Source organism: Tachyglossus aculeatus, chromosome 14 (assembly GCF_015852505.1).
Source record: "Tachyglossus aculeatus isolate mTacAcu1 chromosome 14, mTacAcu1.pri, whole genome shotgun sequence".
Lineage (NCBI taxonomy): Eukaryota > Metazoa > Chordata > Mammalia > Monotremata > Tachyglossidae > Tachyglossus > Tachyglossus aculeatus.
In genome coordinates this window covers 38,674,352-38,697,724 of record NC_052079.1, presented here as the reverse complement: position 1 = coordinate 38,697,724, position 23,373 = coordinate 38,674,352, and the positions used below count along the sequence as shown (strand labels likewise).

General features: G+C 42.8%; 1 protein-coding gene across 3 annotated transcripts; it reads left to right on the top strand.

Moving 5' to 3' along the window:
* Window positions 1-6,111: 6,111 nt before the first annotated feature.
* On the top strand, window positions 6,112-21,531 carry USP44 (ubiquitin specific peptidase 44). 3 transcript variants are annotated; one of them, XM_038756717.1, is made up of 6 exons: window positions 6,112-6,302; window positions 6,610-8,095; window positions 14,266-14,464; window positions 16,586-16,694; window positions 19,033-19,238; window positions 20,588-21,531. In XM_038756717.1, exons 2-6 carry the CDS (start codon window positions 6,674-6,676, stop codon window positions 20,785-20,787), a joined length of 2,136 nt encoding a protein of 711 aa, XP_038612645.1. In that variant the 5' UTR covers window positions 6,112-6,302; window positions 6,610-6,673; the 3' UTR covers window positions 20,788-21,531. The 3 variants fall into 3 exon arrangements, with proteins under 3 accessions (XP_038612645.1, XP_038612646.1, XP_038612647.1); XM_038756718.1 differs by having other exon boundaries at window positions 6,112-6,307; XM_038756719.1 differs by lacking the exon at window positions 6,112-6,302 and having other exon boundaries at window positions 6,595-8,095.
* Window positions 21,532-23,373: the final 1,842 nt, after the last annotated feature.

Below are 23,373 nucleotides of genomic sequence, written 5' to 3'. Positions count from 1 at the left end.
TGTGAACTCTCTCCGTTCCTAAAGTAGTCTGCTTTAAAAATAATAAAATATCACTGAAGTTATTCAGCTTTCTGTTATATACTCTCTTCTGCTGTAATGTGTGTGTTCGCTTCATGCTTTGTTTAATACTGGATTAGGGAATTTGAGAAAGTTCTTCCAACACTGAGGGGAGAGACAGCTTGTGCATCTGCAAGCAGCGTCAAGCTTATGAGTTCAGTGCAGGTTTTCCTTAACCCCGGAGTTCTGCAAGAACACAATTTGCACAATATAGGAAAACTAAGTGACAAAGCGCAATTTATACTTGCAAGCATAAAATTTAACTGTTTTGCTTAATTTGGTTCATCTTTTGCAGTTGAAGGTTCTAGGGGTGGAGGGATGATCATTTGATAGCGCATGCATTCGTGTGTGTGTGTGTGTGTGTGTGTGTGTGTGTGTGTGTGTGTGTGTTTTCATCCTGGTCTGGTGAAATCCCAGATTTATAAAAGGAAATTTAAGATAGTTTTTCTGTCATTACCTAACTCTGCTAAGTTGTTGGATAAATCATCTCTTGTTATCGATCATTTGTATTTGTGGATCTGTTGAGGGCAGAGCACTGTTCTAAGTGCTGGGGAGACTAGAAAATAATCACTTCCCACAAGGAGTTTGCAATGTAGAGTGGGAGACAGACATTAGCTGAAATTTCAGATAAACAGAAAAGGCAGTCTAAGGACTGGTGGTGGGGTGACTATCTATCAACCAGTCAATGGAAGTTATTGAGTGCTTATTATGTGTACTGTAATTCTTGGGAGAGTACGGTACAACAGAGTTGGCAGACACATTCCCTACCCACAACAACCTGACAGTCTAATGGGGGAGACAGACATTAATATAAATAAATAATTTGTAATATAAAATGTAAAAGGGGTACAGAGTACATAGATGACTCAGAGGAAAGGGAAGGTTGGAGAAATAAGGGTTTAGTTGGGGAGGAGATGTGATTTTAGGAGAGCTTCAAAAGTGGGAGAGTGGTGGTGTGCCGGACATATAGGAAGAGAGAGTTCCAGGCCAGAGGGAGGACATGGGCAAGGGATCAGTGCCAGAATATGGGGTCAAGGTTCAGAGAATAGGACGGCCTTAAAGAAGGGAAGTGTGTGGGTTGGGTTGTAGTAGAAGATGAGGCAGAGGAGAGCTAACTGAGGGTCTTAAAGCTGACTTTGTTGTTTATGTGCACGTAGCAATATATAGCCTATTCTTTTAAGTTATGAATATGGAAATTGGAATAAACTATCCTAGCACATTGACAGCATACACTGGGAAGTGCTTTTGTTGCCCACCAAAGCTCAGACTGCTCAGGCCCATCTGCATTCCTTTTGTCCGTCATCTAGGTTTCCTGCTGATTCCGAGGAGGCAAGAGGCTAGGAGCCAGGGGAACAGCAGACTCAACACTGCAGTGCTGGTCAAATTGTGGACTTTGGCTGATGGGCCACGAGCACCTGTGAGCCACTTTTAGGCATCTGGGATTTCAGAAGCTCGCTTCACATTGAAACGGGCAAATTTCACATTAAATTTGTCGCTTCAAAATAAACAAGGGCTTTAAAATGCATTCTGCAAAAATTGCACCGACCCTGCCTTTTTCTTTTGGAAGGCATTCTGGAAATTTGAAAAAGCAACGCACTTTATAATCATCTTAGGTTGCAAGGAAAAGATGTAAAATATGCATTGTGTTTAGTTTTATTGTGGGTTCTGGGGATTACAAAGAAGTACATGTAATATTCCCATTTTTCAGCACTTGCCTGCACCTACCGTAGGCCTGAGGGCAAAGAAAGAAGGGAAAATAGAGGAGAGGGTGACTAGCTTTTTGTGGGAAGCTGTGATGTGGCTTTTCTTTTTCTATTTTTCTACACAAAGATTGCTCTCTCCTTCCGGCACTGGCTTAATCTCTATCTGCCTGGGTTATCGTAACTACATGCTATGTCATATTCAAACTTGAAGGACTTATATATCCAACTAGATAGATAGTAATGCTAGCAGGTTTCTCTTTTGTGGAAAATTTGTGAAGTGACAAAAGTTAGCTCTTTTTAGGTGAAAGGTTTTGTGCTGCTGTGTTGAGATGAGATGTTTTAAACCACTGTGCTTCTTATCTCTGCATTTGCCCTTTCTCCCCTAGTTCATTGTGGGCAGGGATGGGTCTACCAAAACTCTGTTGTATTATTCTCTCCAAAGTGCTCAGAACATTGCTGTGCACACAGTAAGAGCTCAGTAAATATGATTAATTGTTTAGTTTCATGGGGGAGCCTCCAGTGTAATAGGGAATAGGAGTCCAGGGCCTGGTAGTTAGTGTCTTGTGCTGCTTTTCTTGCAAGTCATACAAGGAACAAGAAAGGGTGGGTTCATCCATCTACCCAGACTGAGAGTCTTCAGCATGGCCAACACTCTGCTTTGGGTCGGAGACATCCAAGTTGGCCTAGCTCCCACTGGGAATGGGTGGTTCCCAGTGCTTCCCTTCCATGACCTTCTGGCTGTCAGCCCTATCAAGGATAATAATAATTATTATTATGGTATTTGTTAAGAGTTTACTAAGTTTCCAGGCACTGTACTAAGCCTTGGAGTGGATACAAGCAAATCGAGTTGGACAGCCCCTGTCCAACTTGGGACTTACCATCTTAATCCCCATTTAACAGATGAGGGAACCAAGGCCCAGAGAAGTGAAGTCGCTTGCCTAAGGTCACACAGCAGACAAGCGGCAGAGTGGGATTATAACCCATGACCCGGGCTCTATCTACTATGCCAAGGATGTGGGGGTGGTCCTGATCCATTTGAGACTTTTTTTCTAACCCAGTTAACCCCTGAGCTAGGTATCCGAGGACTGTCCTAAATATAGGAGGAATTCTAAGGCAGTAAGTGAGGAACTATCTTAGCCCTCTCATGGTTGTGCCATAATAAATGACTGCTGAGGGCCTTGAGGGGGAGATTCAAATGGTCTAAATGGGAGTCTTAAAACGGTGGGGGTTATTTGGTTGTGAATATTGGCCACCCCTACACTGGACAGGATTTCTATGCAGTTCTCTATGGAATAGTACTGAACCAGTGCTTAAAGGTTTAATAGTTTTAAGATGGACACAAGCTTTTCCTGACTTTACAATGTTGTTGGAGTTAGGAAAATGTTTCCTTTTTCACTGTTCAACTATTATATTTTCCTCAGTCAGTCAGTGGTATTTACTGAGTGCAAAGCCTAGAAACTAAGTGCTTGGCAAAGCCCTTGATCCCTATACATAAGGAGCAGTGTGGCCTAGTGGAAGTCAGAGGACCTGGGTTCTAATCCCTGCTCAGACACTTGCCTGCTGTGTGACCTTGGACAAGTCATTTTCTTTGTGCCTCAATTCCCTCATCTGCAAAATGTTCATGGGTTCTCCCTCCTACTTAGACTGTGATCCCCATCTCGGACCTGATTATCTTGTATCTATCCCAGCACGTAGGACAGTGCTTGAAACATAGTAAGTGCTTAACAAAAACCACAACAAAGAGGCAGTGTGGTGGAGTGGAAGGAGCATGGGTCTGGGAATCAGAAGACTTGGGTTCTAGTCCCAACTGTGCCTTGGGCAAGACACAATCTGCGTAAGTAAAATTTGGGTACCTGCCTTTCCCTATCTCACAGGGCTGCTTTGAAGTCAAAAATGAGATGTGAAAGGTCTTTGGAAAATAAAAGCACTGTGTAAAATTCGAGGTGACATTCATTATTACAGTCTAATGGGGAAAGACTCTGTGATGGTTCCCTTTCTTGCCAGCCATCTTCATTTTTAGGAGGTATTATCTAAAACCTTTAATTCTTTTCCTCTATAATCCCAACTTCCCCTCCATAATGCATTACTCATTGATATAAAATCAAATTTGCTAATATTTTCAGTTTGCACAAACTTCCCCTAATAACAAATTTTACGTCTACCTCACTTTTTGACAAAGTATTTGTCTTTTTTCTGCAGATCTGGTTCTCCCCGGCCTGGTCTTCCATCTCTTTGACTTCTGTAGCTTCCTACCCTGTCCCCCTGCAGTCTCTTTCTACCTCTCCCCACAACAAATAAAAGTTGCTATGTTATTAAAAATTTTCATTACAATTAATTGTACTTATTGAGTGTTTTCTGTGCATAGAGCACTATGCTAAGTGCTGGGGAGAGTACAATAGAATTCATAGACATGATCCCTGCCCTCAGTGAGTTTACAGGGAAGACACACTAAAATAATCCTAGTTTACAGAGAAGACACACTAAGATATCCTACAGGTAAGATGAAGCAAAAGATTATAAAGATATGAACAAGAGTGTCTTGGGTGAGGAGGTGGTGCTTCCCAACAGAGTCCTATTGAGCAGAACTGATGAACTATTATGAACTGGAAACAGACAACCTGATGAGAAATTTGCATGTTAATCTCATGCAGGTGGCTATGGTATGACATTTAATGTGCTCCCAGAAATTGTTGGTAGAGCATAAAGTTAGGAAAGGGGAACTGGCAGAGAAATAATCAGAAATAAGGTCCAGGCACGTTTGTATTATGATGCTTTAATGTAATTGTTTTTATAAAAAACAGTCAAAACATTTAATAAAAATAAAGAAAACTTCCATCTGTTCTTAGTAGAAACTCTGATGAAAGCTATGCCTCAAACTCACTAAAGGTGGCTGTGAGGTGACGCTGGTAGTTGAAGTCTGGCTTTTGGAAACTTCAAAAACAACTTTATGGGAACCAAGAGTGTTTATTCCTTGTCCCAGTCTTTGCTTCTAAATCAACAGCTGTTGCTCTTTAGATGCAGCTAGGGATGAGTGCCTTTTACCCTCTGTATTTAGTCCAAGGATTATAATGCTTTCCTTCTCAGTTTTATGTTAGTGTTGGGAATAGTCTCCATTGGATTCCATGAGTGACATCATTTGATGACTTTGGAGCTCGCTTTATTCCTAAGCAGTTTTCATTTCTTCTCTCTCTCTCTGTCTGTCTCTGTCTTTATTATTATTGCACTTATATGAAGATGACACATTTTTGAAGGATAGGTCCTGGGGCATGAGAGTGGGTGATTGTGAAAAGACCAATTTCTGCACCTGAATTCCATCCTATGCTATGACTGTAGGAAAGATCATCCTTTCTTCTAGACTTCTAGACAGTGAGCCCACTGTTGGGTAGGGACTGTCTCTATATGTTGCCAGTTTGTACTTCCCAAGCGCTTAGTACAGTGCTCTGCACACAGTAAGTGCTCAATAAATACGATTGATTTCTTCAAAACTATGAGATGAGCTGCACTTGAGCCCTAGTTTCTGGATCATTTTCCTCCTCTTTGCCTGCCGGAGCTTCATGGTCCATTCCTGCTTCTTGATGGCCAACCTCTTACTGCACCTTTGTGCATCTTTGTACCCCATCGGAGTAGAAGAGGGCTAGTCCTCGTAAAATGCTCCAGTGATTGATTGCAGGGGCACTTAGCACTCTGGCCTTGGCTGGGAAGAAAAATTGCTCAATCAGTCACATTTATTGGGCACTTACTATGTGGAGAGCACTGTACTAAGTGCTTGGGAGGTGCAGTATAACAGAATTAGCAGACACATTCCCTGCCTATAACAAGCTTACAGTCTAGAAGGGGAGACAGACATTAGTATGAATAAATAAATTTATTTAAATAAATAATGTTTAAAGGTACCTACAAAAGTGCAGTGCTCCTGCTACTTCTGCCCTTCCTACCTCTCGGTCACTTCTGTGTGACCTACTTTTTACAGACCCAGGGGAAAATGAGGAAGGCAGAGGCATCATGTTGAAACATCACCCTCGCCCCCGCAGGGTGTGTTGTAAATTTTTCCCCCAGTCTTCAATTGTTCTGTGGATTATTCCTAATTCTGAGAAGAAAGCAATTTTGCTTAAAGCTTCCAAAGTGCTCTGTAGCGTGATCAAGAGCGTAAGTAAACAGGAACATAGTGGGATTCAGTCCCGGCAAAACAAAATTGCCAGAATGACCATTCCAGCCAGGAAATCATTTTTTATCACGTTGGCCTGCTGTTTGCCATTGCTCCAGCCCTGGCCTGTCTTGTTTGCTGCCCCCATCACCACCCTCCCTTTCCCCCTGCTCCCTGTAAAGATTTTTTTTTTTACTTTCAGCCCCAGGCTCTCAAAGAATGAAGAATAAACACAAGAAACACAAAATTTTTATATCGGTGTTATTCCAGCTGCAACTCTGGGACATGTTTTTTGTTGGTTGCTCTTCGTGAGGCTTTGCCACCCCCGTTTTGGAGTTCAGTCACTTCTTCTAATTATACTTGGAAACTACTTGGCAGCCAGAGAAGCCTTCACAACAGTAATGTAACTTTTTTTTTATTATTATTTGTCTAAGTCAGAGCAGATGGGCAGTCACCTGCCCACTAAGCATTCTGCAGGTTAAGATAGCTCCAAATGGGGCAGGTGGAAGCCATTGAAAAATATATAATTAGACAATACCATGAGATGATGGAGAAATCTTGTAATCTACTACACACTGGCTGTTGCATTCAAAAACGGGTGTGCGTCAGAGAGGAAAAAAGCAGTTTGTAGAATTTCTCTTTTAAACTCGAAAAATAGCCGATGGTCGTACAAATGAAAGCCACCTCTTTGTTTTGTGTTTTCAGAGCCGAGCGGTGCGGAGGGGAAACTCGGATTATGTTTCTCAGGCGGACGGCATAACTATTAACAATGGATAAGTGCAAACACGTTGGGCGACTGCGGCTTGCCCAGGACCATTCCATACTCAACCCTCAGAAGTGGCATTGTGTGGACTGTAATACTACAGAGTCAGTGTGGGCCTGCCTCAGCTGCTCCCACGTGGCTTGTGGAAGGTACATCGAAGAGCATGCGCTGAAGCACTTTCAGGAGAGCAGTCATCCCGTTGCGTTGGAGGTGAACGAGCTGTACGTGTTCTGCTACCTGTGCGACGACTACGTCCTGAATGATAACGCGACCGGGGACCTGAAACTGCTGCGGAGTACGCTGAGTGCCATCAAGAGTCAGAATTACGACTGCACCACTCGCAGTGGAAGGATTCTGCGGTCTATGGGGGCAGGCGATGACTCTTACCTTTCCCACGGCGGCGCCCAAGCTCTGCTTCGCAACGAAGATCAAATGTTTACCGCTCTCTGGCACAGGAGGCATACTTTAATGGGCAAAGTGTTTCGATTTTGGTTTGAACAGACCCCCATGGGGAGAAAGGTACTGGAAGAGGAAAGGCTGCGGGAAGAAGCAGAAGCCAAAAGGGAGGAAGTGAGGAAAAGACGGCAAGAGCTGAAGCGGCAGTTGAGGGCAGAGATGGAGCGATTGCCTCCGAGGAAGAGCTCTCGCTTGCAGCGCCAGGCCACGTCGGCCTTCGAGAACGCGGCGTCACCTCACGTCCCAGCCTCACCGGCGAAACCAACCCAACTATCTACCTCAGGCGAAATAAAGCCCCAAAAGATAGGCGAGTCTCCAGTTAAACGAAGGCCGACGGTGACTCCCGGTGTAACCGGACTGAGAAATTTGGGCAACACCTGCTACATGAATTCCGTTCTGCAAGTTTTGAGTCACCTGCTGATTTTTCGGCAGTGCTTTCTAAAGCTCGACCTGAACCAGACCCAAGAGCTGCTGGCTACGGCTGCTGGTGGGAAAACGAGATCCTCATGTAAACCCCCGCCCGGCTCCGATTCAGCGATTCCAGCACAGGAGAACCCAGAGAAAGTGACCGGCTCCCCGCTCTCCAGGCGTCCAAGTTTATCTTCGGGCTTGAGCGGCGGGGCATCGAAAAGTAGAAACATGGAACTTATTCAGCCCAGGGAGCCCAGTTCAAAGTACATTTCACTTTGTCATGAACTGCATACTCTCTTCCAAGTTATGTGGTCCGGAAAGTGGGCATTGGTGTCTCCTTTCGCTATGCTCCACTCGGTGTGGAGACTGATACCGGCCTTTCGCGGCTACGCCCAACAAGATGCTCAGGAATTCCTTTGTGAACTTTTGGATAAAGTACAGCATGAACTGGAGGCAACCGGTACTGGATACCCTGCTCTTATTCCCAGTTCTCAAAGGAAACTTATAAAACGAGTTCTGAATGTGGTGAATACCATTTTTCACGGACAGCTTCTCAGTCAGGTAGGGATTCTTTTGGTTTTGAGTCTTTTGCTTTTTTGGGGAATGTCTTGATTCAGAGTGCTGTAAGCCAGTTGTAAAAGAGGGATGGGGGTACCCTCTTTGCATCTAGGATTTTAAGTTGAAGTACATTCTGCAAGAGTATAGGGCCCAAAAAGATGAGCTGTAAAACATTAACCGAGCAAAGATTCAGACCGTAGCAGCATTTTCCGTGCTGATGTCGTCATTAAACACGGCGACCTTAATCTTTCATTTTGGACTAGAAGCTCTCCTATCACCTAATTTGCAGTTTGAAGCTGCATTCCCTTGCTCGCTTAGTTCCAGACACGTATTGAAAGCCTAGGCTTCCTACCCCATGTCAGCCCAGAGGCATTTTGGTCCCTAGTGCAGGAGTAGGCATCCTGTGGATGCTCAGGAATGAATGAATGAATGAATATTTTTTATTGTTTTTGACTTGTTGGTACGGGCTACAGGAGAGAAGAAGCGAGGGTGTGCTGAGGTCATCTTTGTAACTCCTTTGCAGGGAGAGGCTGGAAATGTTTGCTCTGTTTCTTTGGTGAAAAAATGCCAGTGAATTTGTAGAGATTTAAATTTAAGGTGTCGTAGCACCTGACTTGGAGGTGCCTCAGTTTCTTTTGTGGCTTCTCCTCTGCCTCCCACCCTCTGGCAGTAGGGGTCCCTCAAGGTTTAGTTCTGGATCTCCTTCTTTTCCCTATCTATACTCACTCTCTTAGAGAACTCATTTGCTCCCATGACTTCATCTCTATGGAGATGACTTCCAAATCTACATCTCCAGTCCAGACCTCCCTCCTTTCCTGCGGTCTTGCATTTCCTCCTGCCTGCAGGACATCTATACCTGGGTGTCCCATGACATCTCCAACTGAACTCCTTATCTTCCCACCCAAACCCTATCCTCCCCGTCTTTCCCATCACCATAGACAATAACGCTGTCCTCCCTATCTCACAAGCCCGTAAACCTCAACTCATCGCTCATCCACCCACATATTCATGTCACCAAATCCTGTCAGTACCACCTTCACGACATTGCTAAAATCTGCCCCTTCCTCTCTATCCAAATGGCTGCCGCATTTACCCTATCCCACCTTGACTACTGCATCAGACTCCTCACAGACTTCCTGAATTCCTGCCTCTCCCCTCTCCAGTCCATACTTGGCTCTGCTGCATGGATCACGAATTAAGCCTGTGAGCACCACGTAGGACAACCTGATTAGCTTGGATCCACCCCAGTGCTTAGAACAGTGCTTGACATATAGTAAGCGCTCAGTAAATACCGTAATAATAATAATACAATAGACCAGGTAGACGTGAGGCCATAAACCAGGAGCCAACAAAGCCGCCAGGGGCTGAGAAGCCTAGTTCACAGTTCCTACAAGACCCTTAAGGAAATGTTGGTTGCTTGTAAGGCCTGAAGAACAGATTAGGCATAGTGAAAATGTGAGTTTGTAGGCCTGAAAAGAATGTTGCTCCTCGCTTGGGACCCTGGAGTTTGCATGGTTCTGTGCTTCAGCCCCAGAAGGATTCAACCATCTGCATCAGACCTACCAAATGTTGAGGCGGTCACCAGCCAGGCCACCCGTCTGACTTCTGAGATGAGGCTGAGCTATGTGTTGTTATGGTATTTAAGCGCTTACTATATGCCAAGCCTGATTTAAGTGCTGGGGTAGATATAAGATAATTAGGTTAAACACAGTCCATGTCCCACATGGGGCTCACAGTCTTAATCCCCATTTTACAGATGAGGTGACTGAGGCACGGTGAAATGACTTACCCAGGGTCACACAGCAGGGAAGCACTGGAGCTGGGATTAGAACCCAGGTCCTCTCACTCCTAAGCCTATGCTCTTTCCACTTGGTCATGAGCCTAAAATCCTGCTGCTCATTTCACATTTGTTATTTTCTGTCTCTGTGGTATTTTGGTTTGCCTTTCCTTAGGTGTCTGTTGCTAATACTTCCTTTCCCTCCTCCTCTCCTCTCACCAGCCACCTAGTCTTAGACTGTGAACCCCTCGAGGCCAGGAATCATGTTTTTCATCTTATGTGTTTCTTTCTTAGAAGTAGTCGTGGTACTGCTGGTAGCAGAATCATAACTGTAGAAATCTTTTGACTTTCCTAACCCCATATCAGAAAGGAAGCAAAATTCTAAAGGTTTTAAGGAGTGAAAATACTCAACTAAAAGCACCATATTCAGCATGAATACTTCTGGTTTTAACAGGGGCTAGTTTGTATATAGTGAATCAGTTTGAACACATACCACAAAACGTCTTCCTTTTGAGCAGTTTTTATCTTCAAGTTAATTGGTTTCAGTATAGTGAACTTTTAGGCTAAAACAGTGTGTCCCAAACATCAAGTGAGTTTCTCCTATTAAAATGAAGATTGAACTTTGATTTACTTACAAAATCAGGCTTGTTAAAAGGTTGGGAATGTGGGCCCAAATCAGATCAATCAATCAATGGGATTTGAGTGCTTACTTTGTACAGAGCACTGTACTTAGCCCTTGGGAGAGTACAACAGAATTAGCATATCTGTTCTTAAACAAATGTAGTTTATTTACCTCCTTTCGTCGTTGTGTCTGTTGCCAGTCACTAAGTCAGTAATGTTTGTTGAGCAACTATTGTGCGTAGGAAAGTGTACTAAGCACTTGGGAGAGTTCAGTGGAATTTGAAGAGCAGACACAATCCCTGCCCTCACGGCGCTAAAAGTCTAGCAAGGGAAACAGACAATGTGTAGTAAATTACAGCTAGGAGGAAGCAGTAGATTATAAAACATTCAATGCCTAAGTGCTAATGGTGAAAGGGGTATAAACTGGAAAGACCTGAAGGAAGTGTGATGAAAGATAGAAGATGGAAGATGTGTGATGGAAGATATGATACAAGATGTGTGTTGGAAGATATAAGATGCAAATATGTGATGGAAAATATAAGATATAGATATAAGTGATGAAAGATATAAGATGCATATATGTGAAGGAAGATAAGATGCAGTATAGTGATGGAAGATAAGATGCAAATATAAGTGACTGTGAGCCCACTGTTGGGTAGGGACTGTCTCTATATGTTGCCAGCTTGTACTTCCCAAGCGCTTAGTAGTGCTTTGCACTCAGTAAGCATTCAATAAATACGATTGATTGATTGATTGGTGAAGGAAGATAAATGAAAGAAGCCCAGGTTATTTCCAGGGAGATGAAAAGTGAGAGCTGTGGTGAAGTGAAAGTAAGTACTGCTAGCACCAACCTTTTTGCTGTACCTCCATCTGCCTCTTATCACCAACCCCTTGCTCACATCCTCCCTGGGCCTGGAACTCCCTCCCATTTCATGTCTGACTAACCACATTCCCCATCTTCAAAACCCTTCTAAAATCATGTCTTCTCCGAGAATCCTTCCTTTCTTTTTTCCCCAGCCTATTTGCCCTCCCAACCACATTGCCTATGCACGTGTTTACCCCTTAATCACTTTGATACTCATCCCAGCCCCACCACTCTTAATGTACATAGCACTGTATTCTGCCCCTTTCCGTATCTGTAACTCATTTTAACGTCTTTCTTCCCATCTAGATTTATAAGGTCCTCGTGGGCAGAAATATCTACCAACTCTGTTGCATTGTAATAATAATAATGATATTTGTTAAGCGCTTACTGTGTGCCGAGCACTGTTCTAAGCGCCGAGGTGGATACAAGCAAATCGAGTTGGACACAATCCCTGACCCATGTGGGGCTCACAGTCTCAATCCCCGTTTTACAGATGAGGTAACTGAGGCATAGAGAAGTGAAGTGACTTGTCCCAGGTCGTGCTTGTACTCTCCCAAGCATGCAGACTAGTGCTCTGCATGCATTAAGTGCTCAATAAATGCCATTGATTGATAACTAGTGGGGAAGTGTGCCTTAAAGTCAGTGAGTGATCTTGAGTCCCTGCTTAACGTGGGCAACCATTAGAGGTATTTGAGGAAATGGGAAATTGTGCAAAGAAAAAATGATCTGGGCAGCAGAGTGAAGTATGAACTCAGCAAGGGAGGCGATTAGGGACTGGGAGGTCATCAAGAAGGCCAGTGCAGTAATGAAGTAGAGATATGAGATGCCTGGAGAGGAACGGGTGAATTCTGGAAATGTTGAGGAGGAAGAACCGATAGGATTGGTGATGGACTGAATATGGGTTTTGGTTTCTAAAATATTTCAAATTGTGGTGGATAGTGAAGTGTGATGGGTAAAAATTATTTGGTAGAAATGTCTAAATACGTTTTAGTAGCTAAATGTCATCTTATTTCCTCAAGGGACAAGAACTCACTTTAGCAGCAGGACCACTATGAGATTTAAGATCCACTTCGATACATCAAGGTGGATTTAGTGTTTATATTCAGAAATGCCTTTAACTTTTAAGGACAAGGGAGGTGTTAAACCCTTAAATTTTTGGTACAAGTAGATGTAGGTTATGGGCAAAAGGAGAAATTAATCTATGACCTCAAGTTTTGGATTGACAACGGAGCTGAATTAGGAACCATTTTTCCGACAGTGTGCATCTGCCCAGTTGTAGCATGACACAGAATTCGCGGCAACAGTGGTGTGCCTGGCGTTGAGAAGGGGTGGGTACAAACAATGTGAGCTTTCCTTAATGTGGGATTCTGCAAGAACCTCCACATTGTAGGAGAACTGGTGGTACAGGCAATAGAAATAAACACTCTCACTCTACAAGTGTTGATGAAATGGTTGTTGTTACTAGTGCCAATGATAACTTGTCTTTTTTCTCTGTGGTTGTGTCTTAGCAGCATAGTCAATGTACTTTTGGTCTACTAGGCAGGGATCTCAGATATATCTTGCATCCTGTGAAATGAGCCGTAGAAAGTTTACAAGAAGCAAAATTATCAGTTGCTATAACTCCCTGCTTAATGGAATGAGTTATTTCTGAAGTCTTCACCCAATCAATCAATCGTATTTATTGAGCACTTACTGTGTGCAGAGCACCCACCCTCTGTTTACTTGGAAATGAAAAATGCCTACTCTATTATTAAGAACCAATTTGAGCAGTCTGAAAATAAGCTTTAATATAATAGTCCTGGAGCCATGACCATACTCTACCAATAGATTTAACCTTTATTATCATCACTCAGAAAAAGGGACCAAAAAAAAAAAGGTTCCCATTAATTACTAAAAAGAGCCTTTTTCAAAGGAAACTCGCTGTGTAGGGTTACAGTGGGTCTTCCTATGAGATGTCTGGCTCCCAGAATTCTGCACCCTTGAAATAGAAAATGAAATTTTATCATTTGTGATGTATGTATCTTGTTGAATCTGGAGGTGATAGCCTTGAGTTCTGGGGATTATTAGTAACACTTGAAAAATGCTTCCCGTAGGCTTTGCAAAATACTGTGTGTGGAGGGTAGTGCTGGAAATAAGTTTCATTTGGTACAAATGGGGATTACAAGAGATTCTTTTAAGACTCAGTTCCAGGCTCACAGTCCAGGGGAGGCCCGAATCACAGAGCAGCGAGACTACGAAAACAAGTGGAATACGTTTAATATCGAGCAAGTCATAAGTAGCCACGGTAGAAATTCATCCAATCCCGGCTCTTCCGATTGTCAGCTGTGTGACTTCGGGCAAGTCACTTAACTTCTCTGTGCCAGTTACCTTATCTGTAAAATGGGGATGAAGGCTGTGACCGTGGGACAACCTGATCACCCTGTAACCTCCCCAGCGCTTAGAACAGTGCTTTGCACATAATAAATGGCTTAAATGGCTTTGCGCTTAATAAATGGCATCATCATCATCATCCAAGCTGATCTCTGGGCACCTCACCATTCTGAGCAAAAAGGTAGTGGGGGAGAAATTGCTGGGACATCCTTAATGTTCAAAGTATGTTTTGGCAACCCTGCACTCCTGCAAGCGTGGACTGGCCCCCCTGTTTCTGTCTACAGGCACATAAACAGTAGTAATTTGGTGGGGTTTATGTACTGTAGTATACAGCCAGTATTCAGTGTAGGGAGGATTGTGACGATCATTTGGCACAATTTAGTATTTAGCAAGCTGCTTGTCTGGGAGGGAAAAAGAGTATAAAATATTTTCGTATGAGAGTCTTTTTTTTTTTTTTTTATTGAGTCCAAGGCACGGTGAAAGATGGTGGTTGGGGGATAAGTGTTTTACATGATACCAACCTAGTATTTTTATTGACAGGTAACATGTCTTGCATGTGATAACAAGTCAAATACAGTAGAACCTTTCTGGGACCTTTCATTGGAATTTCCAGAAAGATACCACTGCAATGGAAAAGAAATGGTCTCCCAGTATCCGTGTCTGGTTACGGAAATGTTGGCCAAATTCACAGAAACCGAAGCTTTAGAGGGGAGGATTTATGCGTGTGACCAGTGTAACAGTGAGTATGTGTTCTGTGCATAAAATATTAACTGATAAACTTTCTGCGAAGGAACTATTACCTTGCTTTTTACATACTATCCCTCTTCAAAGTTCAGGCATTCCTGCCAGAACGTGACTGTGTAGAGCTTGATTTTACTAGAAACACAAAGAACAAGGGAACAGAGTTACCTTTGGCTTTAACATAAAGCAGCTCCTCCAGAAGTTCATTCATTAGTATTAACACTTACGAAAAATTAGTTGCTTAGTACAAATAGACTTTAAGCAGTGGCTAATTGAGTCCCCTCCAAGGCTCATAAGTGCTGCTTAGTGTCAGATAAACAAGGGGAGTTTTAGGGTTTGCTTTCTGTAACCTTCTGGAGCGAAGAAGCAGCATGGTCTGGTGGGGGTCTGGGAATCAGAGGACCACCTGGATTCTAGTCCTAGCTCCACCCAGCTCTAGTCTGCTGTGTGTCCTTGGGCAAGTCACTTCTCTGTGCCTCAGTTCCCCCATCTGCACAACGAGGATTCAGTACCTGTTCTTCCTCCTTAGACCGTGAGCCCCGTGTGTGACCCGATTATTTTGTGTCAACCCCAGTCTTGGCATAGAGTAAGCACTTAACAAATGCCACAATTATTATTTTTGTTATTACTCCTTTGTAGGAGAAATCTATTAAAACCACATCTCCTCCAAGAGGCCTTCCCCGACTAATCCCTCATTTTCCCCATCCTGTTCATCCTCCCTTCTGCATTGCTGTGGGTCTGTACCTCTTAAAGCACTTTCATACTGCCCCCCCCTACACCCCCCAGCACTTAGCCTTAAGGTCTGCCATTTCCCTTATCTGTTTATTTTAATGTCTGTCTCCAGACCAGACTGTAAACTCCTTGCGTGCAGGAATCGTATCTGTCACCTCTACTATAGTGTACTCTCCCAAGCTGTATATACAGTAAGTGCTCAATAAATACCACTGATTGAAGTGCTTGTATTTCAGTGAAAACTATAGGCTGATTGCTGAAATCCTTGTATGATGACAACATATTTGTCTACATCTGATTTGGGATGCAAAGGTAATAGTGATGGTAGATAATTATACTAAGGTGGCAGGCACTGTACTAAGTGCCTGCCACATGGTAAGCGCTTAACACATACCATCATCACCATTATTATTATTTGTTAGGTGATTTCTAAGCACTGGGGTGGATACAAGCTAATCGGGTTGTCCTTGTCCCATGTGATGCTCACAGTTTCAATCCCCATTTGACAGATGAGGGAACTGAGGCACAGAGAAGCGAAGTGACTTGCCCAAGGTCACACAGCAGACAAGTGTCGGAGCCAGGATGAGAACCCAGGTCCTTCTGAGTCCCAGGTCGGTGCTCTCTACACTCTGCCACGCTGCTTTTCAGCATGCTACCCATCAGGGTTGAAAATGTAAATAGTTTGAAGGACTCTTTCATCTGTTTCTACCAGCAGCCGGTGGTTAGTCCCACAGACTGGCAGGAGAGGAAAAATTTCATTTAGGTATCACCCTTCTGCTGTTTAAAAATTTGTGGTTCATGGAATCCAAATGGGTTCTCAAAGAAGAACAATTATCTTTGGCCACTTGTAGCCACAGAAATTATGCTGATAATGAAAAGTAGTCAAACCAGTAAAACACAGTATTGAAAGTTAGTGCCTTTCTCAGTTTTTCTGTGTTACTGTGGCTGCACAGAAACCTTCTGTTCATCCTATTTGAGAGACACTGGTCTAAATGCTTTATATTGGTTTGATTTTGTTTTTAGTGAGGAACTACAGAGGGGAGGCTGTACTTAACCACTGAACAAGTAGGCTTTTAGAATTGGATATCACTCTGTGATTCTTTTGGAAAAGTTTCTAGAGAAAGGAAAACTGAAATTTGTCCTACTAATGCACAGCGTTAGCCCAACAAAGATTTTCAGAACTGCATAAGATGTAGTTGAATGACAAGCGGGTATTAAATAAATCTAGGGCATATGTATGAGTGTTGTGAAGTTCACTTTTTGCTGGATTAGCAGTGGCATCAAAATGAGGAATGGTAATCCTTTCTACCAGTTTCCTTTTTAGTCGTGCTCCGAAAATGCCCACTTGAAATCTAAGCATACTATCCTTGTGTTGGCTCCTTTACAGCAAAACGCAGGAAGTTTTCCTCAAAACCAGTTATACTTACAGAAGCACAGAAACAGCTTATGGTGTGTCGACTACCTCAAATTCTGAGACTACACCTCAAACGATTCAGGTTAGTATTATCGTCATTTCACAAGATTTTTGTACAGACGACTGGCTTAAAGTTGGCAGCTGTACCTACATCATAAACTTAATATTTTAATAACCTAAAGTGCTTATTACCGTGCTCTCTGCACACAGTAAGCACTCAAATATCTTTGATCAATTGAGAAGCGCGTGCTGGCTTTAAGATATTTGCAGTTAAAGCTATTTAATACAATTATTTTACTATTCCCCAGAATATCTCTTAAAAATATTTTAGCTGGCAGTTAGTAGTAATGGTAGACATAATCAAGTGCTTACTACATGCCAAGTACTGTGGTAAATACAAGATAATCAGATCAAGCATGGTCCTTGTCCCATGTCCCTCACAGTTGAAGAGGTGAAGAATTGGGTATTCTTATCCCCATTTTACCAGTTTTCCCATTGTGGACCTTGTATGCAGTTCTTGGGAACCGCAACCACTGTCCTTGTTCCCGTCTAACCTCTCCCTCCTCCTGAGCAACCTGAATTACCAACCCAGCCCCACAATTCTTTTGACTGGCCCAGAACAAGGTTGTACACCCGAGATAGTCCTTCCCTTGGAACAGGCTTTCTCCCAATCTTGATTCTCCCACTTTACCCTCTCAGTGGTCACCAGCGATCTCCCTCTTGCCAAATCCAACGATTCTAGCTACTCCACTCTAATCTTTCTCAACCTCTTGGCTGCCTTTGACCCCGTGGACCACCTCCTTCTGGATATATCGTCCGAACTCGGCTTCACTGACACTCTCTTTTTTTCGTGGGCTCCTCTGTCTCTCACCCCCTAACAGTGGGAGTACCTCGAGAATCAGTTCTGGAGCCCCTTGTATTTTCCATCTGAACCCACTCCTTTGGAGGACTCATTCACTCTCGTGGCTTCCACTGCCATCTCTATGCAGGTGATTCCCAAATCTCCATCTCTAGTCCTGAGCGCTCATTCATTCATTCGGATTTATTCAGCATTTACTGTGTGCAAAGCACTCTGTTAAGTGCATGGGAGAGTACAGTACAGCAACAGACACATTCCCTGCTCACTCTGGAATCTCCTCTTTCTTTCCACTTTCGGGACATCTTTACTTGGATATCCCACCAACACCTCAAACTTAACATGTCCAAAAGAGAACTCCTCATCTTTCCACCCAAACCTTGTCCTTCCTCTGGCTTTCCCATCACTGTAGACGACCTTGCTAACCTCCCTTCCCCCTGTCTCTCCTCACTTTAGTCCAGACCTCACCCTGCTGCCCAGATTGATTGATATCCCCATTCTTAGGAACCATTATCCATGACAGACAAACCCTGATTTCTGAGGCAGCCTTTGGGATTCACAAAACTCTGCCATCATCCCTGTGGAATACTAAATTGTAATATGTTTGTACATATTTATTACTCTATTTATTTTACTTGTACATATCTATTCTATTTTATTTTGTTAGTATGTTTGGTTTTGTTCTGTCTCCCCCTTTTAGACTGTGAGCTCACTGTTGGGGAGGGACTGTCTCTATATGTTGCCAACTTCCCAAGCACTTAGTACAGTGCTCTGCACAGAGTAAGCGCTCAATAAATACGATTGATTGATTAAATTTGATCCATATTTGCTATGTAAGAGTTCACCAGAAATTGTCTCCCAAGGATGTATTTTGTATCCTGGAGTTTTAGATATTGACTAGCTTTCTGTGCCCAGAGAACTGAAGAAAAAAAGAAAAGATTAAAGAGGAAGGGGGAATGGACTTACTGCCTTTTTTTCCCCCTCCTTTAAGCTACTAAGAACCTGGGCAGTGCCATTATTGGGATAGTCCAGTGGTTTACACAACCCTGTACTGCAAGAAGATACTTGGAAGAATCGTGTGCTGGCTACTCTCTTCAACATCAGTCTGAATTCATTCATTCAATCGTATTGAGTGCTTACTGTGTGCAGAGCACTGTACTAAGTGCTTGGGAAGTACGAGTTGGCAACATAGAGACGATCCCTACCCAACAATGGGCTCACAGTCTAGAAGGGGGAGACATACAACAAAACATGGAGACAGGTGTCAAAATGGTAAGAAAAAATAGAATTAAAGCACAGGATAGGAGGCCTAAATAAAATAAATAGAATAGTAAACATGTACAAGGTTACGGTTATGGATGTCTTATCGAACATCCTTAACTTTCCCTTTAATAATCCATTATAGGCTTCTTGTCCAGGACATTATCCAGACCCCATCTGAAAGTCTATGCAGCTAAAATGAGGAAGCAAATGTGTAGCAGCGCTTTCATGTGGTCAGGAAATGGTGAGCGACACTGAAAAAGATGATTTCCCTGTTGTAACTTTTTAAAACGTGGTTTCGCAGGTGGTCGGGACGTAACCATCGAGAGAAAATAGGAGTGCACGTGAGCTTTGATGAAATTCTCAACATGGAGCCCTATTGCTGCAGGGAGTCGGTCAAATCCCTCACGCCGGAGTGTTTTATGTACGATCTGTCTGCTGTGGTGATGCATCACGGAAAAGGATTTGGCTCAGGACACTACACCGCCTACTGCTACAACTCAGAAGGAGGTAAGGATGAAGAAGAGTCCTGCCTAATCCCAGCTGTGCCGAGGCCCGTTCAAATAGCGGATGGAATCACGAGCTAGGGACTTAATTCTTTCCAGCTAGCATCATCATCATCATCAATCGTATTTATTGAGCGCTTACTATGTGCCAAGCACTGTACTAAGCGCTTGGGAAGTACAAATTGGCAACATATAGAGACAGTCCCTACCCAACAGTGGGCTCACAGTCTAAAAGGGGGAGACGGAGAACAAAACCAAACATACTAACAAAATAAATAGAATAAATAGAATAGCACTTACCAGCGAGGTAGCCTTAGAAAGACCCGCGTCCTTAGTGGGAAAAGCTTGGGCTACGACGCTCCTCCCACCGTCCCGGCAGCGATATTAGCATAGATACGCTGGCCCGTTTTAGATCAGCCCCTCCAATAGTTGTGCTCACGGCCCGAGGGCAAAGTTAGGGAACGTTCTTCCGCAACACACCCGTCGGGTTACTGTGCAACACGGGTTCAGAAGAAGCCACTGTGCCCGGGTATGCAGCAGTGGTCGGAAAACATCTGCTTTCTAATGTGGGGTGCTACAAGAATGTAACCGCAGCTTCACAGAAGAACTGGGTGTACAATAAAAGCTTGCAGTGGCAGTGCCAGTGAACCAGAAAGGCCTGTCATTGACTAAGGTTGTGGAGTAGGGGTTTACCAGTGCCCCGGAGAACTGCTCTTAGTACAAGTCTCAGGATTTGCTCCTGGGCTTGACCCTTCAGTCAGGAGAGGCCCCGAGGGCGGCAAAGACCTTTTCTGCAAAAGATCGAGCCTGCAAAGCTTTTGAGGATTAACTACGTGAACCAATTTGCTATAATCCAGCCCGATCTGTTTTTGTGACTGTGTTCATACACCATGGTTAGGGAAACTCCGGGAAGACCCTTCTACACCTAACAGTTGAGGTGCCCCCACACAGGACTAGCCAATCACTAAGTGGTGACACGCCACACATGCCAAGAAACTCCTCTATTTTCAGGCTTCATCAAGGTCATTTAAAGACAATTTTAGAGTAGGATGAAGTCAAACTTGTGAAACAGTCTGACTGTGAGCCCACTGTTGGGCAGGGACTGTCTCTATATGTTGCCAATTTGTACTTCCCAAGCGCTTCGTACAGTGCTCAATAAATACGATCGATGATGATGATGGAACGGTTTCTTCCGATTAGGATTTACCTGAAAAGAGTTCATTACTTCGTCCCATTATCAAGTCTATCATTTGACTTCATACGTTCAGTCGGCATTGTGTAAGTGCTATGGAAAAGTTATGCTTTTTTTAAAAAAATAGCGATTTAAGTGACTTGCACAATTTTGCCTTGTAGGATTCTGGGTACACTGCAACGATTCCAAGCTCAATCTGTGCACTATGGAAGAAGTATGCAAGGCACAAGCTTATATTTTGTTTTATACCCAGCGAGTTACTTGGGGAAGTGAACATTGTCAATTCTCAACTGAGGCATTGCCCAGTTGCCCACAGCACAGTGAAGAAATTGAGAATTCTTCTAACGAAGGCAGGAGCTGATCCACAGACAATGAAGGGTTTTTTTTGGTAACTTGTACATATATGAACTGACTGATTTTTGTACTTTTTAAATTTTCCTCTTGGTGAATCAGTGTACACTATTGTTTATACATTCAGCCAGTTGAAACAAGTGGTATAATTTAACATATATATTGCCAGAAGGAAATTTTTTTAAAAGCACCTGAATTTCTTATACAACTATTTTTTTAAAGAAAAGTATCTAAATTTTACCTTACCTCAGGAGTTTCCGCTTTTTCTATTTTGATAGTCATCTATTTGGTTTTTAAAGATTGTGTTTTTTTATTGGGTGGGTGATTTTATGTAATGCTGGTTTTAGCACGTGTAAGAAATACCTTTTAGCAGACCTTTCCTACTGTATCGACTGATTTCTACCAGCTCTGGAAATTAGCCATTTTCTGGTTTGACTGGGTAGCTCACCAAAAATGTATTTCCCCCAGGATTGGTAATGTTAAAGCAAATTGATTCCAACCATCAGGCCTAGTTAGGTCACGCTCTTCACAATTCATTTACCTAACACAGACCAACTCATCTTGAGATATTATTTGCCTGAAAAAGCTAGGCCGTAAAAAAAAAAAAAAGGTCTTAGTTGTTGGAAATAATGATTTATGAGGCCATGTGGCAGTCTATTAATGGGCTTGTATATTTAAGTGAATTTAGTTCATGGTTAAGGGAGTAGGCCAGATGGCAAGTGAGCGGTAGGATCTTTAAATTGGTTTTTTTAACAGCATAAGTTAGATTCTAATTTATACAGCTGAACTGCTGCAGTTTAAAAAATTAGTTTTTCCAAGTTCCAGCAGCGTAGTCCTTTACCAAAAGTATGAACTTGAAATACAGCATGCAGAGTAAGAGGTTGAAGCATGAGTTCATATTGGTTGTGCACTTAATTGGTAAAGTTATCACTTAGTATGTGCTGTTTTAGTTTAAATGAATAAAAAAAAAAATCAATCTTAATTTGAACGTGTGCTTGAGCAAGCAAAGGTCTAAGCACACCTCTGTTTTTCCAGAAGACTACAGTGAATTATTCTTTTGATTTAAGGGGCTCTAACACTCAAGTTCCCCTCTAACTTTAGGTCAATCGCTACTCCCCAATTGTAGCATCTTCTTTAAGAGACAAAGTCCTCAGGGATAAGCACAGACAAGTATCAATCTTCTTCCCTTTTTTGGAAGTCCAGTTCAGGTGGAATGTTAATAAAATTCAAAGCTGAGAAGGGGAGAAAACCACTAATTACTGCTGGACTAGCTACACTGTCTTTAGTTTATCTACAGTAATCCCTCCTTCCCTTCGGTAGCTGTTGGGTTGTCTCAAAAGTGTGGAGGGATGATGTGGAGTGTCAGCCTAGCATTAAACAGTTTCATTTAGCACCACAGTTCCAGCAGGAATCAAAAAGTCTATCGTAAAAATGGGAGAGAGGAGTGGGTTTTGAGACAGCCTTTCTCCATTAAGTTTGTTGTACAAGGGTGAAAGAGGCCTTGATGTGCAATGAGAAATTTACCACACATTTTTCCCAGAATAGTTTGTGCCAAAAGACTTGCATTAGTTTTAAGACTAGGATGTGAAATTGTGCATTTCATACGCTATGCAAGTCATTACCTCAAGTCAGATCACTATACCTCAATAAAACTTCATGTGGCCAAACACTTTTCCTGCTTTCTTAATTTTTAATGTCCAATTGTCTTCATTTAGTAACACAGTATAAAGAGTAATGTTGGTGGTTCATTCAGGGGATTTGCGTAAAAGAAACATTCCTAGTCCTACCACGCCGGCGCCGGAATCTTACCTTGAAGCTGTTTCACGCAGAGTTTTAAACACCAACTGTTAGTCAGTGGGAGAGATGGTGTGCTGTTCGTATTAAAACGAGAACGAATAGAGCAACATTGTACAAGAACTATATTCATTTAGCCCCTCATGAGGCGGATCTTTCTGCTAATGCACTAGCAGCCCTACAGTTTTGCTTTGCTTGTTCTTCCCACCCCACCACCCAGGATGTCAGGGCAACATAAAGACATAGCAATTGCATGACGGCGTTTATTCACTTCCACAGCCAATTATTTGCAACACCAGTAAAAGCAGCCTAAAGTCGGTTCTTTAATACTTGTGATCTAGCTTTTTTAAAATCCTAATTTGAAGGAGAATTTAATGCTCAGGGTCCTGCTCTAACCCTGGGATCGAACAACCTCGTAAGTCATTTCAAAAAAGTACTCGAACATCTCATCTTGACTGCTCAGTCTACCAGAAGCTCAATCAGTTTAGATTGTTCAGCAATGTCTAAAGGCACTATGTGTTACCGAGTTGGATGCATCATTATTTTAAACATTACAGCAGTTAAGTGCAACATCAATAGTAGGTTGTTTTAAGCATATAAAATCACTAATATCAAACCCTCAAAGGGTTCAATACAAAGTTAATACAGCTCTGGGTCGTCACTTTAGAACCAGCAGTGACACGAGTGACTACACTAAGAGCCTTTGGTCACTTTTTAGTTGTCAGGTAACGAGACACGTTTCTGAGCAAATTTAAGGAGGCCTAACTCCTACCGCCCCTGATCCAAAGCACTTCAACACACA